Source organism: Mesoplodon mirus, assembly GCF_964341445.2.
Source record: "Mesoplodon mirus genome assembly, chromosome: 12".
In the NCBI taxonomy this organism is placed as follows: Eukaryota; Metazoa; Chordata; class Mammalia; order Artiodactyla; family Ziphiidae; genus Mesoplodon; species Mesoplodon mirus.
In genome coordinates this window covers 23,717,011-23,736,376 of record NC_138988.1, presented here as the reverse complement: position 1 = coordinate 23,736,376, position 19,366 = coordinate 23,717,011, and the positions used below count along the sequence as shown (strand labels likewise).

The window sequence follows — 19,366 nt, the reverse complement described above, 5'->3', positions numbered from 1 at the left end:
TAAGACATAATGCTGCTACACACTTAACAGTCTACAGTACAGCATAAAGATACTTTTCTATGCACTGGGAAGCCAAAAAGTGTGTGTCTTGCTTTACTGAGGTGGTCTGGAACCGAACATGCAGTACCGCTGAGGCCTGCCCGGAGCCCCTCTCATGAGAGAAGCACGTATTATGTTGTATAGCCGTTCATAGACAGAGGCTCTCAGAACAGCCACCCTTTGACAGCAGCCCCTGCTAATGTGAAGTGGGGCGAACAGTAGAGATGAGCTGGGAGTCAGGCCCCAGTGACTGCGACCCGTGGGGCCTCGGGGTCCTGTTCCGGGCCTGCCTGCTGGGGGCTCTTTCCTCCCTCCGCAACAGGCCCCCGAACCCCCAAGCCCACCGTGCCGTGGGATGCATGGCCCAGAGCTCCCTGGGCTCTGGAGGAGTCACTTCCAGGCCTTGTCCACAAAGCACCTGCAGAGCCAGGAGGGAACACTCACAGCTCGTGCAGCTTCTGGCAGAAGCTCCAGCCATCGCGGTGGATCCGGGAGATGGAGTTGTTGCCAAGGTGGAGCTGGTGCAGGGCCGTGAGGCCGTACAGTGAGCCGCTGTTCACCTCTGCCAGGCTGTTGTACTCCAGGTGCCTGCAATGATGGCCACATGCGTGGGGTGAGCGTGGACCCCTGGGGGCTCAGGCACCCACCCACCCCATGGTGAAGGAGCGGCTCCCTGGCGTCACCCAGGATCCGACAGCACTGCTGGAGAGACTGGTAAGGGGGGGGTATGTGCACCGACGTGTGTGTACGTGTGTGTACACACCTGTCTGGGGGGCAGGGGAAGACAGGCAAAGCAACGCAGATGGCGGCGAGGACCCAGGCCGACTGAGAGAGCTTGAGGCCAAGGGGAAGCTCCTAGAAGCAACCTTATTAGCCGAGTACAAGTGAACCAGCACACACATGGGCAGAGGAGCTCCAAGCAGCAGGCAAAGCCCACTCCAGGAAGAGAAAGAAGAGAGATGAGGAGGAAGCTCTCATCATTATCCCCATCTTGCAGATGAGGAGACTGAGGCTGGGAGAAGCTAGGTAACCTGCCTAACACTCATTCCCAGCTCAGCCAGTAGTGAGGGGCCAGAATTCAAACCCGGGCCTCGCTAACCAAGCCTGGGCTCTGGACCACTGCGCCAAGAAACTACTGGGATTTAATTCTCAATTTTGCCACCTGGCTGGTTGAAGGAGACTGAACAACCATAAAGTGGAGATACCCAAGAAGTATCAACTCCATAGGGCTGTGCTGAGAAGGAAGAGAACGCAGGTCAGCGACTCAGCATCGTGCTGAGAACTGAGCTCCTGCTAAATTAAGTAGGGACGTGCTTCTCGATGCCGCACAGCCCGGCCACAGACAACTCCGCCCCATAGGACTGGCCTCTTGAACAGAAGCTACTACTTCAAATGCTGCTCCACGTTCAGTATTACAAGGGCTTCAGGCAACCAAGCTTCACTTTTATCCGTCGTCCTTTTCCTGCCTCTGCTCAAAAGGCTAGCCCTTAATTTATAAATAACCTCTAAGGCAACTCTTTGTTAACCCCCCAATTGGTATGAATTTGTGCACCGTAAAACCCAAATGTCATGTGCTAAGGACTCCATGTTCTTCTGAGAATTCTGACTCCCGGCCCTCCCAGCTCAGGACCAGGTACCTGGGTTCTAAAGTCCAAAATGACAGTTTTAAGAATGTCAAGGAAAAGCATGCTCGAATATGTAAAAACAGGCAGAGCCACACAAAGGTGAGCAATGAAGAGAGGGAGAAGCAAAACAGCAGTGCTAAGGATGCCATTTTACAAAGTGTGTGTGTGTGTGTGTGACGGTGTGCATATCGAGAGATGCTCCTGATAATGAGGACAGCTCAGAGGGTTGATGGAACTGGACCTGGAGTTTTTGTTTTTTGTATCAGTTGAGAGAGCTGGGGGAAGATGGCGGAAGAGTAAGACGCGGAAATCACCTTCCTCCCCACAGATACATCAGAAATTCACCTACACGTGTTTTTTGTATCAGTTGCAAAGATAACATAAAAGGCATAAACGGAGTGATGTAACTTGTAGAGACTGGAAGGGCATGGGGGTGTCCTGAGCAAGTTAAATCATTGACCATAAAGCAAGAAGTCTCACGGTGACACATCAAGATAGTGGTATAAGTGTATTAACTTGGAAGTAACCACCAGCAAAACTACAAATAGAAAACCCCAAAAAGAGAATGATTGGAAGTGACTGCCTGCCTCACGGGGGCGGAACTGGGGGAAAGAGAGAATGGCAGCTGGGTTTGGTGGGGGGGGCAACAACTACTTTGCTTTACAATTTGATTTTGCTCAGCTACGAGTAAACGTTTCTTTTGATTAAAAATAAATAAATGTAAATGTTGAAAAACTGAAGCTTGGTAACTGCCTCGTCTGCCCTTCTCCGGATGCTCTTCCATCCCTCCACAGGCAGGCAAGCCCCGTCACTGTCCACATCTGGCTGGAGCGAGTGCTCCCTCGATAAAAGGGGAACATCTGCAGCGAGTGGCTTGATTAGTTCACAGAACATAAATAAATCTCTCAGGATGAACTATACATTTTTGGTCCACCTGCACATCAAGAAAGACGGTCAAACCCAAAGTGAGGAGAGAGGGAACTTCCTGTGGCGTGCGGGAGACACGAGAGGATGTGGGAAGGGAGCCCACTGTCCGTCAAGGCGGCAGGGTGGGGGTCTAATAGGGAAGAACAAATCTGACTCAATGTTAGATGCTTCTTTTACTTTAACCTTCGCCTTCTATTGCTTTTGCTTCCAGTTAAGAAGCTTGCCTGTAGCATGAAATATACAGGGTAGCCCATTTTCAAGGCTCTGACCTTTAAAGGGGTTAACACTTTTCTATTCACATGGAGATAAAAAGTTGCAGATAAAGGTGTTAACACTTTTGTATTCACATAGAGATAAAATGTTGGAGAACAGCAACTAACATTTGTCTTGCTGGAGGTTTACAGGAACATCGGGACCTGACCTACACGGTCAGTTGCAAGGACAAAGGATTCCTACACGGAGAAGTCTGCAACAACCAGCCACGCCCCTGCCTCACCTGGCCTTTAAAAATGCTTTGCTGAAACCCTCTGGGGAGTTCGGGGTTTTGGGGACATGAGCCATCCGTCTCCTTGCACGGCCCCGCAATAAACCTTTCTCTGCTCCAAACTCTGACGTTTTGGTATTGTTTGGCCTCACTGTGCGTCGGGCACGTGCACTTGTGCTGGGTTAACGAGGGGAGGGGAAACAGCCCCAGCAAAACAGCCCCTCTTCCAACCTCACGAACCAACTCGCTTCACTGAATCCAATGAAACTCCCCCCAAGAGATTTTCTTAACCTGCAAGAAGAACACCCTGAGGTTTGGCGAAGTCCCCCAAGACACTGAGTGGCGCCCAGCTGAAGTCCCAAAGGGCAGGGGCTGGGTCCAGCCGAGGTCCTAAATGGTCCCTCAGCGTCTGCAAGAACCCCCGGCGCCGGGCCCGCACTCACAGCGCCTGCATCCTGGCCAGCCCCCAGAAGGCGCCGTCCGTCAGCCTGCTGATGTTGTTTCGCTGGAGCCTCAGCACCTCCAGACTGTCGAGCCCTTGGAACGTCAGGCCCTCGATGAGCCGAATCCGATTCCGATTGAGGTCCCTAAAGAGACGAAGCCAGCGGTTCAGAGCGTCCTCCACCCACGCCCCCGCCTACAACCATCACCATGCGGTCCCCAGAGACAATCCCGGGAAGCTGAGACGTACCACAGACGTGCACGCCCACGTGCATGCAGACGCTGACAGGCCATTGCTAACTGGTGAAAGGGGGGCCCAGAGCTCCCAGAAGCCAGTCCCACTGCACCCCCGAATGAGCGAGTGCTCCCATTTCTTCCCCAAGCACCCATGACTCTGCAGTGAGGAGGGGGTATGACTCAGGAGGTGAACGTCTTAGGTGAGCTGTCTCTTAACTCAGCAGCAGAAACCCACACCAGATGCCTCAACCCAGAAGAAATCTAACCAACGGGTATCAAATGGCAGCGACATTTCCCACCGAGGCACTATTCAGGTCTCTACTGATGGAGAGAAGTGACTGCCCTCAGGGGCGGGCATCTGGGCGCACTGCGAAGCGTACACACGGGCTTCCAACCCCAGTGTGATGAACCCTCAGTGAATCAAAAGATCTCAGGAATCTGGGTGAACTGGCTCCATCAGTAATACTCAAGGAAGGGAGAACACAGCCTGACCAGAAAGCCCTTGGATTTTCCCAAATACTTCTGCAGTGTCTCATGACCCACATATGGCCCTGAGCATCCAGAGAGCTCCTCCAGCACCGGAGAGGGTGTGGCTGGGCCCCACCGCCCAGGTGTGTCGGAGCCGGGGGAGTGAGCAGGGTGGGGCACACCCCGTCTTGCCGCCAAACCTGGCCGTGAACACTTGTGTTGTTCTGCTTAAACCAAACATTGATTATCAGCTTGTTTTCCTGAGGTAACGCTCTTCTGATATAAAAAAAGGACACCGGCAAACAAAACAACCAGGGGACAAACAGTCCATCAGGTTCTGGTAAACAGAGGTTCTCTTGACCCTGGGCCATTCTAGGAGGGCACTCAGCCGTGCTGGTCAAAAAAGTAAACAATTACACCCTTTGATTTTTAAAAAAATCAATTAACTACCTTATGAGATTAAGGAGATGAAGATGGTGGCCCATCTCCTGCTTCCTACCTCTGGCTACACTGACTTCCTCTCAAACTGCCCAATCAGTGCCGGACTCTGTAATGTCCACAGTACAGATTATCTGGGTGCCTTAAAAAAACACAAAAATCTTGGAGATAAATAAGGAACCCCACGCCCACAGTCTAAGCATTAGCCAGGATCAGCTAGGCAGCAGGATTCCTCACTGCATTTTGGAAAGTGCCGGTGAGGTCAGGCATGTACATCCTCGGGGGATCTTTTCTCGGCAACCTGGGGCAGCCCGCAGGCACCAGATCCAGCTTCTAATTTGCGTTTATTAGGCTCTGCATCCACGGTAGTTGATGCACAGCCTGACCGAGGGGCAGTGGGGAAGGGGGTGCATTTGGATCGAGGTGCTGGGGGAAATGTGGCCTCCATGAAGTGTGGCTAAGTTTAATTACAGTGCAGGTCTCTGTACTCACAGTTGTGTCAGCCGGGGTAACTTGAATGCTTTCACAGGAAGCTGGGTGATCCTGTTTTTGCTCAGCCGAAGCGTTAGCAGCGACCGTGACAGACCATCAAATGCTCCCGACTCCAGGGTGCTGATCCGGTTGCTCGCCAGGTTGCTGGAATGATTCATGAGAGAAAATGCGGTGCTCAGTAGGAGGCCTTCCTCATTCTGTTACAGACACAAGACCTGCCTGAGTTAGGAAAATGAGCTAAAACACACCCAGAAGGATGAGTTTCCAACGAGACATTTGTCGTCCCGAGGCTGCAAGGCCCACCTCTACTCCCAGACTCGGGTGTCAGGATCATCCTTGTCAGGCTCGACAGAAGCCTTGTTTGAGCCCAGAGCTCGCTCTGCTTGTGGCTGGAGGGGTTCACCCCAGGAGGGTGGGAGGGAAGTCAATTACCTCCACCCCAGCCATCCTCGCACCCGGGCTGGGCCGCTGCAGGAGTCCCTGCTCGCACCCACTACCCAAGAGTTAGGGCTCAAGGTCGGTGAGAAGAGGCTTAGGCAGCAGAAAGTCCACTCTGAAGCAAGGTCAGAGTGGATGTCATAATTTGGAGAAACAGCCTTTAATTTTGAAGTGGGTCTCACTGTACGACGTGTAAATGCGCATAAACCAATTCATTTTAATAATTTTAAATGTGTCAGAGAAACATTCTAGTTAGAGAGATCTGAATGAGTGGTTACCAGTGGGGAGAGGGGAGGGGAGAGGGGCGAGACAGAGGTAGGGGATTAAGAGGTACAAACTACTGGGTATAAAATAAATAAGCTGCAAGGATATACTGTACATCACAGAATACACCCAATAGTTTGTAACAACTATAAATGGACTATAATCTATAAAAATTCTGAATCACTAGGCTGTACACCTGAAACTTATATAATACTATAAAATCAACTGTATCTCAATGAAAAAAAATTTATTTAAGGGGTCTGCATGGAATCCCTTTAAAAAACAAGCAATAGTTGCATGGGATGTCCACCTACAGGATTACATGTGTAAGGGGCACCTCCCCTCAAAACGCAATGCACTGGGCAGCTAAGGTCTGTGCATTCTGTTGTATGTAAATTACATCAACTAAGGGGAAAAAAGGAGAGAAAAGGGGGTAACAATTTGGTCTTTCCTAAGAGAAGTTATCCCCAACACTTTTCCTTCTACCTTCCCTAGACCAATGGTGCTTTTTGTGGCTTAAGCAAAAAAGAAAGAGACCAGAGAGAATTTTCTACATTAGAGAACGGAATGGAAGAAGGCATTCTTCGTCTCTATCAGGCAGCGGCCCAGGACAGGGCACATGAGGATTCTGTGCAAACGGAGCTGGACTGTTTGTTCTTAACACTCCAGATTAAAGAAGAAGAGTCTGTGTGATGAAGATACACCGGCCAGCCTCTGCCAAAGTACAACATCCCCTGCTTTTAGTCAGAGAGAGAGAAGGTCACTGCAATTCAGTTTAGCAGCGGTGGTTTCTTTGTCCCAAACAAGTCAGTGCCAGGTGGCAGCCGGACACCTTTCAAAAGCCCTCACTGAGGGCTGAGCACTGCCACATCGGCTGAAGGATCAGCCAAGGCCTCCTTTTTCCAACTCTGGCACTTCGATGCAGCCTAAGAAAGAAACCGCTCCTCTCCTCGGGGATCTTAAAAACTCTGTGTGCCTGGCCTTGGTCTCTGAACACATGGGTCACAACGACCCCTAAAACCAGCCTCACGAACAATCCTCCAAAGTACTCACTAATAATGCAGGGGATGGGGACTCACCTGTCACCTGAACGTGCCTTTTTAGCCTGAATTTTCAGTTTCTGCCCCAAAGCAACATTTTCCTACCAATAAGCGGTGGGTTAAATAGGCTTTGACTGTTTTTCTTCTGTCTGCCAACTGGCGGGGCATGACATGGGGCAGTAGGATGGGGAGACGAGAGACAGACCAACGGAGAGACGGAGAAGGTCAAGAGGACTCAGAGGATGCACGAGCACGGGCTGCTGGAGCCTCTACAGAGAGGTTTCGCTCCGATGCCACTCATCTAACTACCCCCAAACCTTTGTTCTAAGCTTTCGTGGGAGGCAGCCCAGTGAAGGAGAAAGGAAACAGGCTTTGCGGTCAACACAGCCACGTATTTCAGGCCTAGAGTCTGCTCTTAAATGGTCAGCCTGTTAGGCTACTTAACACCTCCCCGCCTCAGGCTTCCTCAGCCACCTCTACAGTCAGAATAACGCTGCTGGACTTGGAGATGCTCTATGAATGGGCTATCAGAGGACTACGGACCTGGGTCTCCTGCCCCCTGCCCTGCTGCGGGAAGACAAGGGAGGTGTGTTCCCATCCCACTGACTCAGCCGGGCCACGCTGGAGGAGAGGAGGGAACGTCCACCTGCGTCCAGACCTGGGGGCTGTCGGCCGACCCAAGGCACTTACAGCTCCTTTATGGGCAGCCCGTGTGGGAAGCAGGTGCTCCGGATCTCTGTGATGTTGTTGGAGCTTAGATCCAGCACTTCCAAGGAAACATAAGCCTTCAGCCGACTCCCCTCCACGCTGCGGATCCTATTGTGTTGCCTAAGACACACAGAGGAAGGTGAGTCCAGCATGTCATTTTGCAAAGATACTATTTTCCTTAACACTTCTTCCAGACATTTTTTTCCCTAGCTGCTTTGCAATTTCAGAAAATTACAAACGCTATGACACTCCCTTTTTTTTTTTTTTTTTTTATCTGGCTGCGTTGGGTCTCCGCTGCGGCACACTTAAATGACATCTCCCATCCTTCTTCCCATCAAGTTCTTACCCGCAGGCCGGGAGCTAGACAGAATGTCAAGTTCTTTGTCTGCAACAAGTTTGTCCGCCCAAGTTCTAAGCCTGGCTACTCTCCCCAAGGACAGGAACACAGGGGTGATATTTCGGACGTGTGGAGAAGAGCCTGGCACGATCAGCGCTCAGATCTTACTGGTACACCTTCCCACAAAGGATGTGCCCAGTGCAACAAGCCAGCTTCTGATGCGGCTCGCATCTAGAATCTTCAGAACCTAGTCCAACCCCATCACTTACAAGAATGCAGGCACCAGAGCCCAGAGTTCAGTTTAATCCAACTGAACGCATCATCACATACCTCACATTTTACCGACACCTGCCATGTACCAGGCAGGGCGACAGGCACAGGGGATGAAAAAAGAGATTGCAAAATCCTGACAACCTAACAAGGGACACAGGAACTCAGTGCTGGGTCTAACTGGAATCGAATCCCCTGCACCTCCAACTCCACACTCTTTTTTTTTTTTTTTTTGCAGTACGCGGGCCTCTCACTGCTGTGGCCTCTCCCGCTGCGGAGCACAGGCTCCAGACGCACAGGCCCAGCGGACATGGCTCACGGGCCCAGCCGCCCCGCGGCACGCGGGATCCTCCCGGACCAGGGCACGAACCTGCATCCCCTGCATCGGCAGGCGGACTCCCAACCACTGCGCCACCAGGGAAGCCCCAACTCCACACTCTTGATAGCTCTGTTCCTCAGTTTCCTCATCTGGAAGATGGGGCCACACCCTTTACTTCAAGGATATGGATGATCCCACCTGAACCACACTGCTGTGTCTGGCAGATGTTCACGTAAGTGTTCAGTGTTTATCTCCCTCCAAGACTTATTTGTCCTTTAACCCTCTTTCTAAAAAAAAATCCCGCAGTCTAACCCGCCAACCAGTATTTATGAATCAGGAGAAATTCGACAGACGCTAACCAAGGCTGGAGGGAGCAGGTGGCCCCCATGTGGGTTCCCTCTGCCTGGCAGATTCAAACCATCGCGGCCCCGATCCCAATACTCAGATATTTCAGAATCTGTGGAGTGGTAGCGCTGGGCCTCTGGGCTCCAGCCTTTCACTTCGGCCAGTTTCTGAGTAAACAGTATCGGGGTCTCCAGCCAATCAAAGCATTCTTGAACACGATACAAGTGAGCCAGGCGTCGCTAACCAAGTGGCATCTCTCTTAAACAAACACTTGACCAAATCGTTTCCAACAGGCATAAACAAGGCCCTCTTTCCCAGAAGCTCTGGGGCTTCTCGCCGACGACGCCTTTGTTTTCTTCCCCTCTCTCCCAGGCCCTGAACCCAAAAATCCATTTACAAGGGTACAGCTCCTTTACACACAGCAAAGTCATGCCAGAATGAGAGGCCCCTTTTCCCTCCATGCGCCCCACCCCGCAAACTACTTCCTTTGAGTTCTTTATTAAGTTCTTAATAAAGACAGTCTCTTCAGTTTTCTGACTCCAAAAGAAAAAGAAAAAAAGAATAGCAAAGAAGACCTTTATTATGTAAAGTATGGGAAAGAAGAACAAGAAATAAAGGGAATCGAGCTGAGCCTCGTCCAGGAACTCTGAATGCAGTACCAGGGAGCCGGGAAAAGAAGGTCTGAGGAAAGAAGGAAGGGGCGCCACTGACCCCAAGTCACACAAAGAGGGACCGTACACAGTCCAAGGGACCACGGGACAGCTGCGAGGCCCCGCCCACTTCTCCCACTGCCCCTCCACCCCGTCCTCTCCTCTGGCTCTTTCATCTTACACCTTCCTTCTTCTTTCTTGTCTGTGTATTTATTCACTGAATCAAACATGTTCTGGGCCCCTGCTCTGTGCCAGGCCCAGGCTGGAGGAAGGATGCTCTGATGAAGACGGGTCTCTTTCACACACTGGAAAGAGGTCCCTGTTGAGCAGAAGAGGCAGCCATGGAGATGAGAAACAACGGAGCGTGGGAGCCAGGACGGATGAGACCTGCCGGGAGGGAGGGCGGAGCTGGGGAGGATCCTGCCGGAAGAGGCTGCCGGGGCCAGCTCCAGAGGGTGGGATGTGCGTGCTGGCAGGAGACGGGCAGGGCAGAGGCAGGGGGACCACATCAGGCAAGCCCTCGCAGATGCCCTGAGGAGTAGGGCATCTATGTCCCAGGGGACCAGGTGAGAGGTGGCGGCAACAGAGAGACAGACACGAGAGAAGAAGAAGAGAGGGGTCCACAGGACCTGGAGACGACAGATGGGGGTGCAGAGAATGGTGATCCTAAATTTTCTAGTTCAGAAATGCTAAGGTAACCAGGTGACTGGCTAGACCTTCCATCCTTGCCCTTGTGGCCTATTCTCAAGCCAGCAGCTGTAGAGATCCTGCCAAGACATCTCACAGAATGGGAGAAAACATCTGCAAATCACCTGTCTGATGAGGAGTGAATATCTAGAATACACAGGAACTACAACTCAACAGCAACAACGTGAAAAACCCAAACGACTCAATCAAAAAACGTGCAAAGGACTTGAACAGACATTTCTTCAAAGAAGATAAATGGTGAATGAGCACGTGAAAAGACGCTCAACTTCACTAAGCGTTAGGGAAATGCAGTGAGATAGCACCTCACGCCCACAGCATGGCTACTATTAAAAAAAAAACAAAACTCCGGAGTGGTACGTGGGGCAGAGAATGTGGAGAAACTGGAATCCTGGCGCAGCTGCTGAAGAAAATGGTGTCGTAGTTCTTCGAAAAGTTAGGCACAGAATTATCAGCGCGTAACCCAGCAATTCTACTGCTGGGTGTTCATCCAAAAGAAATGAAAGCAGATCTCAAAGAGTTATTTGTACACCCTTGTTCATAGCAGCATTATTCACAGTAGCCAAAAGGTGAAGCAACCCAATGGATGGATGGATGGATGGATGGATGGACGGACGGACGGACAAACATGACAGATGTACACATACAAAGGACTATCATTCAGCCTTAGAAAGGAAGTTCTGACTCACGCTATTAACACGGATGAATCTTGAGGACACTGCGTTAAGTGAAAATACCCTATGACTCCACTTCCATGAGTACCTAGAGTAGTCAAATTCATTGAGAAAGAACGTAGAGCGGCGGTTGCCAGGGGCTGGGGGGAGGGGGAGGGGGGAGTTGTTTAATAAGTTTGGAGTTTTCATTTTCCAAGATGGAGAAAGCTCTGGAAATTGATTACACAACACGAGTATACTTAACACTACTGAACTGTATACTCAAAAAATGATTAAGATGGTAAATTTCATGTAATGTGTATTTTACTACAATTTAAAAACAAAACAAAGCAAAAATCAGCCAGTTCACAGGACTTGTTTGCCTACAACTCAAACGATGGCTTTCCCGTCTCACTCAGGACGAAGTCCTTACTTACGATGGCCTCCGAGGCCCACGGGATCCGCCACGCACTCGCCTCGCTGCTTCACTTCCTACTCTTCTGCCTTGGACTCTGCCCCACACACTGGCCCTCAGACACGGCAGGCAGACTCCTGACTCATGACCTTTGCACACGTGCCTTTCCCATTGCTTGGAATGAATGCTCTTCCCCCAGAGATCCACAGGTCCCATGCCCTTACTTCCTTCCCATCTTTTTTCACAGGTCACCATCTCAATGAGGGGTCCCTGGCCACAGTCTCTAAAACGACAAGCCTCCCTCCCCCCACCATGTCTCCCTCCCCCACCCCACACCTTCCACTCTCTTGCCTGCTCTATTTCTCTCAGTATCTCTAATTATCATCTAATACATCCAGCATTTTGCTTATTTCTACCTTAACATCTTCTCTCCCACCAGGATGTGGCTCCATGAAGGCAGAGATGTTTGTTTGTTTTGACCACTACTGTGTCTCCAACCACTGAAATAGGGCGAGGCACATAGTAGGTCCTCAATAAATAACTGTTAAAGGAATCACAAAGAATACAGGTTGAATTCGGAAAGGCTGAGCCTAGACACAGATTTGGGACTCGTCTACATTTAATTAGAAGAAAACCCAAGCAAGCAGATGAGTTGAATCAGGAAACATGAAGAAAAGATTTGCCAACTGCTCTGTAGCAGCACTGCTCAGAGACACATGACCTAGCCCACAGTGGCTTCAGAGCTTCTTGGGGCTCAAAGGATGCACATCATCTTCTCTCCCCAGGTCTGGTCTCTCTGCTCTAGACTCTAGCCCAGCACCCTGATCAAACTCTTCCTGAATTCCTCCTATTCAGGAAAGCTGACCACGCAGCTCTATCTCCCTTCTCTCACTAGAGCAAGAATCACACCTTGTTAGATGTCTCTGTGGACCCTGGCAATTCCACCCAAGGCCATGAGTTCTTCATGGGCTGGAACATGGCATGGCATTGAAGAACATGCCAAGAACATGGCCCTGCCTGAGTTCAAATCCCCATTATACCACTTACAGGTGTGAACCGCCATAAAGGTGGTGTGAAGTTCCCAGGCCCTGTGGGCTGATGTGACCTGACATGAAGCAGGTGCTCAATAAAATGAGTTGTTTTTATTAGCCATATCTGTATCCTCAGAGCAATGCTCAGGATCTAGTTTGCAGCAGCTGCTCTGGAAAAAGAAGGAATGAATGGTTCCTAGTCCTCCCCGACACTTCAGTGCAAACAGGCAGGTCTGACTCCTTCTTGGGAACAAAGGGCTGACTCAGAGCTCTCACTCTTAGCTTCATGCATGGAACGAGCCTCCTCCAGCTGGAGAGTGTCGAAAACCCCACCACTGAGAGCCTGGGCTATCTGGGGAGCTGTGCTTCACATTAAATCCCAGACTGAAGCTTCTGCAGGATTCAGGGGGCCTAGAGATCTGATGGGTCCCCAGCCAGCTGGATTACATCCTCCTTCTCATTCTTGTAGCACGTGGGACTCGGGCCCACGCCCCTGACCCCAGCCCACCAAACCCTACCCCACCAGGGACATCCCCTCCGGACACCTGTCCATCAAGGTTCAAAGACCCAGTATTCAGGGAAGCCTCCCTCCTCCTCGAGAGATGTCCCACTTTCATAAAACTCTCCATGTTTTAATGCCACGTGCAACACGAGCAGTTATGTCACTCCTTTAATGTACCTAACCGTCCAGTCTTCAAGGCCCCCGTTCATCTTTATAACCTCTGAATCCTTGTCCAAGTTCTTTTTAACAACAGCCGACCAATTACCGAACACACCTCTAGGTAGCAGGCCCTGGGTGAAGGCTCCGTGAAAAGACACAGCAATCTAATGAGGAAGGTACTATTATCATCTTTACAGCTGAAGACACTGGGGCTCAAGGCTCTGCTGGACTTCACCTGCGGTCACACAACTGGGACACGAAGAGGAGCCAGCGTGCAAGCCCAGGGGAGCGGGACTCGCCGGCCCATCCGAGAGGCCCTCCAGGTGGAATTTTAAGTGCACCACCCCAGATTCAATCCGTAAGCCTTCAGCAGAGCTTGGCTACATGTGAATGCTGGCTGGCTATTCCCGGGTCAGCTCACACTGGTCTGTGTCATTGGCTTCAGCCAAGCTGGCTTTTGTACCAGCCTCCTAGAGTCCTGCGCGAGCGACAAGTCTGCAGAGAGCTGTGGAGGGCCAAGCTGAGCAAATAAGGAGGATGAAGCTCCGGTTCACAGTGATGGATGCTCTGGACGGAAAGAAGAGAACAGTGCAGGACAAGCTGCAAAGGGCTGCCCTTAGGGTTACAAAAGAAGAGTGAGGAGAGGGCAGGGGAGAGGGCAGTGTTAGAGGAACACTTCTAACTGGTCTCATCCAGGGAGCAGTCCAGCCCTTTCTCTGCCACCAAACAGAATCAGAACAACTCTGTGGTGACAGGGACTGGGGGAGGGGTGATGGCCAGATCACGCAGCCTGTGCCTCCACCCCGGGTTGGTGTACCCCTCAGGCTGTCCTCTGGGGTGCAGAAACTGTAATATGGCAGAAGTCTATTAAACCAACACCTGTTAAAGGCTTCACAAATAAAATCCGGCTTCAAAGGCAGAGAGCGGGAAAGATAAGCTCTCTCCACTGGGCTACATTTTCAGAGTCGATGTTAAATTAGACAGTAAAACACACGAAGGCATTTGAAACCAACACTGAAAGCTTTTCATCATAAGTGATTGTTCCACTATGGTTCTGTACACTGGGGTTTACAAGGTAGTGCCGTTAGTGGTGGAAAAGATCTCGTGTCACAGATAACAGCCAGGAAGAAAGGGCGAGGGGATCAAAGTAAGCAGCGTCAAGGTGGGTCAAGTGGATTACAGCTGGTTGCTGAAATTATGCACCTACTGTCTATACCAGGGGTCAGCAATGGATTCTATAATGGGCCAGATTTTAAATATTTTAGGCTCTGTGGGTCATTCGGCCTCTGTCATGACAACTCAACCCCGAAGGTGGGGTGTGCAAGTAGCCGCAGACAATATGTGAGCCGAGTGTGGCTGTACCCCAGTAAAACTTTCTTTACCATAGCAAGCTGTGAGCCAGATCTGGCCCCTGACCTACACCATAGAGCAACCAGTTTGGATTTCTGGGAGGCAGGGACCCAGATTCTAATTCTAGCTCTGATGCAGCTTTCCAACTGTGTATAAATCACTCTTTCTGCATCTGGCTTAACCACCTGCAAAATGGGGCTAAACACCTCTCTGCAGCTGAGAGAACCCGCCCATGCTCCCTCCAAAGCCCAGGTCAGACATCACTAATCGCCACCTTTCCCACCCCTTCAGGAAGTGAAACGGAACCTAAGTTTACATCATTCTCATGCTCCTCAGAAGATGATCCAGGTTCCTGACCGGGGCCAGTGGAGGCAGGCTGGCAAACAGGGTGATCTTACAGAGAACAGACATTCACACTGTGTATCCTCTTTTTAGTTCTTCCAATGAGACAGAAAGAAACACTCCGAAGCTGGCCAACACACCAGTCCTAATATCTAAGCAGGCGTGCCCTCAGCTCTCCCGGACAAGTAGGGTGACTCACAGCAGTACACGTGGTCAGCTCCTGCAGTGTTGACTCTTACTAGATACACAGCAAGTTTTCCATCATGTTACCTCAACATCAAACTTTTAATAATCAGCAAAACTCAATTACAGCTCTTGCCTCATCGGCACCTCTGGCTAAGAAATAGTTTCACACAATCTAGCCCAGAAATGGGGGTAAAAATGTAATACACCTGCCACCACCCCAGTCCCTCCCCTCCCGCCATTCCCCACAGTGACCCTGGCAGACGTGGTTAATCAAACTCCACACCCTGCAGCCTCGGAGCACCCAGAGCACTTCGCACCTGGCCCATCACTGTGCCGCCCTGGAATTCTTCCTACGGCTCTGCACCACCCCACCTAACCCCACCGCCCCACGCAGCAGGTGCTCCGAGGTCTGATCAAAAGGATCAGGATGAAGGCGTGTACACGGTATTAATGATTTAATAATCCGAGTAGCCCTGATGTTTACCTAAGGGGGTTCAACTGTATTATTGCGAGCACTAAAAAACATTCATCATTTCAAGGACACACAAGAAGACAGTGATTTCTCTTTTGTTGCAAAAACACAGCACTATCCAACAGACCATGTGGTCGGGGCAGGGGGACAGTTGTTCTGTTTGTTTGCAAATGATTTTACTGAAATATCACAGGCATACTAAGAAGGGCACAAATGATAAGTGTAGAGCTCATTGCATTTTTACAAAATGTCTGCACCCGTGTAACCACATGACAGATACAGAACATTTCCAACATCCCAGCAGGCTCCCCCCCCCGTCACTTTCCTTGTCATCTATTCTTCCCCAGGGGAACCGTAACTTCTACCACCTATGATTAATTTTGTCTGTTGCTGTGCTTTATCTACCTGGAATCGTTCCATATATACTCTTCTGTATCTGGCTACTTTCACTCCACATATGAGACTCATCCATGTTGTTGCATTAGCAGGACTTAAGTCTTTTTCATCACTGCGTAGTATTTCTCTTGAGGGAACATAGGGCAATTTATTTTTCATTCTACTGCTGATGGACACTGAGTTATTTCCAGTTTGGGTTACTGCAAAAACCACAGCCATGCACAGGGACATGCCTTTTGCACATTATCTTTTGGTGCATATTTGCCTGCATTTCGGGCAGGAATCGATGTCTAGGGTGGCGCTGGTACACAGTCACGGAGCCCACGTATGTGCAGCCTCGGCAGACACCGGTAGATTCCTTTTAACCAAATCCTTCAGGGTTGAAATGCATCTGAAAAGTCATCTGATCCAAATGCCATATTTCATGCTGCCTCATTCAACCACAGTCTCTGATGCCACCGCCCCCGTGTGTCCCTCCTTCCTGTACCATTCCCCCACAAACAGCATTAGGAATACAGCCTGGAACCACAGAGCATGAAAAAGCTCAATCGAATCCTGTCCAGGTGTCAAACAGAGTAATTGTGTTATCGGTGGGGGGCCTGAGAAGCACCAAACAAGGGAAAAACGAGAATTCATAATTCTAAGTCCCAAATTGGCAAGAAAACTGTGAATGTGCCCGTTATGGGGACCAATGCCCATAAGCATCTTGAAAATAAAGATAAGGAGATTTTAAAAACAACACATGAATCCAGAAGAGCTTTCCTAGGCCAACTTGAAGAAAAGTTTCTCTGCTCAGAATGACAGTTGAAAGCATCACCCTCTCACTAGGGCTGCTTTGCATTCGTCTTCTTAAAAATGAAAACCAAAACCATCTGTTCTATTGCATAAATCGATAATTTACCCTAAGAAACCAGTGCCTCGTGAGGACGGCCCAGCCTGGGTTATTTGCTGGACAGGAAATGAGACTCCGAATAAGCAGGTCTCCTTCTGCCTCTCGCTCACTCCCGCTCCCCACACCCACTGCTGGTGAATCACCAGCTCCCTGGGGAATTTTGGCCCGATTCTCAGCCTGGCTGCAGATGACGTTCCGGATCTGTTTATTCAGGTGGAGATCGGACAAAAAACAAGAGTGGCCCAGTGGCGGGATAAACAGCCTCCGCCAGGCGGGGTCAGACCCTCCGAAGGCAGGACTGGGCTGTGTCAACCGACCTCCCGACCCGTTCACTTCCTTCGGGGTCACTTTCCCCTTGGGGTCTTCAACGGACCGTTCTGATGAACTCCATATGAAGAGGACCCGAGGTCCCCAAGGCGCCTTGATGCACCACATCCCGTTTGGTGCTCCCACCCACTGGCTTATACACATGGAGCTGGAAGTCCGAGATCTGGAATGCAGAAACTTAGGCACAGTCAAGAGTCAGCCACTATGATTCTGTGAAGTCAAGAGCAACCCGAGCCATGAAGGGCTGCACATCATCAGGATCCAATCCAAACTACAAGCACAAGGCAAAAACGAGACCTCCTGAGGAAATGCACACTGCTGAACAAAAGAAGCTCATCAGAAGAGGCAACCTACTGCATGACTCCAAATACATGACCTCCTGGAAAAGGCAAAACTGTGGGGACAGCAGAAAGATCAGTGGTTAGCAGGGGTCTGGGAGGAGAAAGGAATGAAGAGGTGATGCACATGGGATTTTTTGAGGGCAAGGAAACTATTCAGTGTGATACTGTAATGGTGAATAAGCATCACCGAACATTTGCAGAAGCTCAAAGAACGTACAACACAGTGAACCCTGGAAAACTATAGGTCTGGTTAATAATCATGTCTCATTACTGACCTATCAATTGTAACAAAGCACCAGACTAATGCAAGATGTTAACAGTAGTGGAAACCAGAGGGGCATGTTGCAGGGTATAAGGGAAGTCTCTGTACTTTCTGCTCCATTTTCCTGTAAATCTAGAACTGCTCTACAAGTCTATTAATTGTAAACAGAACACAACAAAACCTCCTAAGGTATTAAGTAGTCCCAAGATCATTACATCATTAGAATGTAAGTTTAGTTGGTCTTCTTTACTGCTATATCCTTAGCACCATGAGTATAGAACCATGAGTATAACACAAAAGACATTCAATAAATATCTGTTTAAGACGCACAGATTTAGAGAAGGAACTTAAGGCTACCGGGGGGAAGGGACAGTTCGGCCGTCTGGGATTGACACGTACACACGGCTATACTGAAAACAGATAACCAACAAGGACCTACTGTATGGCACAAGGAACTCTGCTCAATAGTCTGTAATAAATGGGAAAAGAATTTGAAAGAAAATAGATACATGTGTATGCATAACGAATCACTCTGCTGTGACCTGAAACTAACACAACATTGTGAATCAACTATGCTCCAATATAAAGTAAAAATTTTTTAAAAAATCTGTTGAATAAACAAATGAATTACAACTTCAGTTCAGTCTCCTGTACTTGCCACCACATTCCTGAACAAAGGAATGTTATTCAGGAAAAAAAAAAAAGGCAAAATCAACCATTCAATTAAACAAAGCTTTTAAAGAGAAAAATGAGAGGTGTAATGTAGAATTAACTCTTTTAGGCAGGGAAGCTGACAGATATCCTTAGAAGAAAATGTCAAACACAATGGACTTTCAGGCTGATCGTGCATCTCCCAAGTTCAATGTGACCCCGAACACGGACATTCGTTGATCAGCCGGGGTTGGCAGAAGAGGTGGCTCTACTCACCACGCAGTGGCCACCAGTCCCCCCGTCACCCCACCCCCGGCAGCAGCGAGGGCAGATCGGCCCTAACTCAGGTCTCCATAGCCACACACACGCTTCCCCACTCCTGCCTCAGCCACAGTGGAAAAGGAGGAGGAGAAATTCAACCAGGGGAGTTCCAACCCGACACGCTGACCCAAGGAAGCCCATTGAGCCACGTCTGGACTGCGCTCCCCAGGGAGAAGGGCCGTGCCACTTCACACTGGCAGGGACTTCTAAGGGCTGGCTGGGCGCTCAGCTGCGTGACCATGGGGAGGTAACCTGCCCTGCACGTGGGCAGGGCAGAGCGGCACCAAGTCGGGCCAGGAGATGTTAAGTCAGGAACAGCGAGCCACTCCATCTGCACTCCCATCCACAGAGGGGCATCCCGGGTCAGAAAAGCCCAGAGAGTTTCTCCCTCCTGGTCAAAGCTGACATGGCCACTCTCGGCTTTATCTTCCCTTAAATGAGCCAATCCAGCCCTTTTTTCCTTCTTTCCTCCCCTCGCCCTGGCAACCTGCTCCCTGAACACCCTACCACGTAGGTGTGATCCTCTGCATCTTGGGGTGGGGGGGTGGGGGGTGGGATGGGGGGGAGCCCAGCTGTCAGGTCGCGTCACGTGGAACCACACACCCTGGTACCAGCAGGGTGCCCATGGCTGAACTTGATTTGCCCGATTTCTCATTACAATTTTCAGGGCGGCTCTGCAGGAAAGGCCAGCAGCAAGCCTATCCAAGACCTAGAGGCACAGACTCTCCCAGATTCGAGGGGATGAGCCGCCATTCCCGGCAAAGAAAGGTGGGAAAGATGGAGAGATGGCAGCGATCCGGAACCAGGTGGTCAGAGCACCTGTTAAGGCCAGGGGTGTT

General features: G+C 50.2%; 1 protein-coding gene across 1 annotated transcript in view; it reads right to left on the bottom strand.

The window, feature by feature from the left end:
- Positions 1-19,366, bottom strand: part of LRIG1 (leucine rich repeats and immunoglobulin like domains 1) — a 120,020-nt gene that overhangs the window by 31,752 nt on the left and 68,902 nt on the right. Inside the window, exons 4-7 of the mRNA XM_082638312.1 lie at positions 7,584-7,721; positions 5,152-5,295; positions 3,519-3,662; positions 484-627 (exon numbers count right to left, since the gene is read on the bottom strand). Of these exons, the coding sequence (XP_082494438.1) occupies positions 484-627; positions 3,519-3,662; positions 5,152-5,295; positions 7,584-7,721 (570 nt within the window). The remainder of the gene's footprint in view (positions 1-483; positions 628-3,518; positions 3,663-5,151; positions 5,296-7,583; positions 7,722-19,366) is intronic.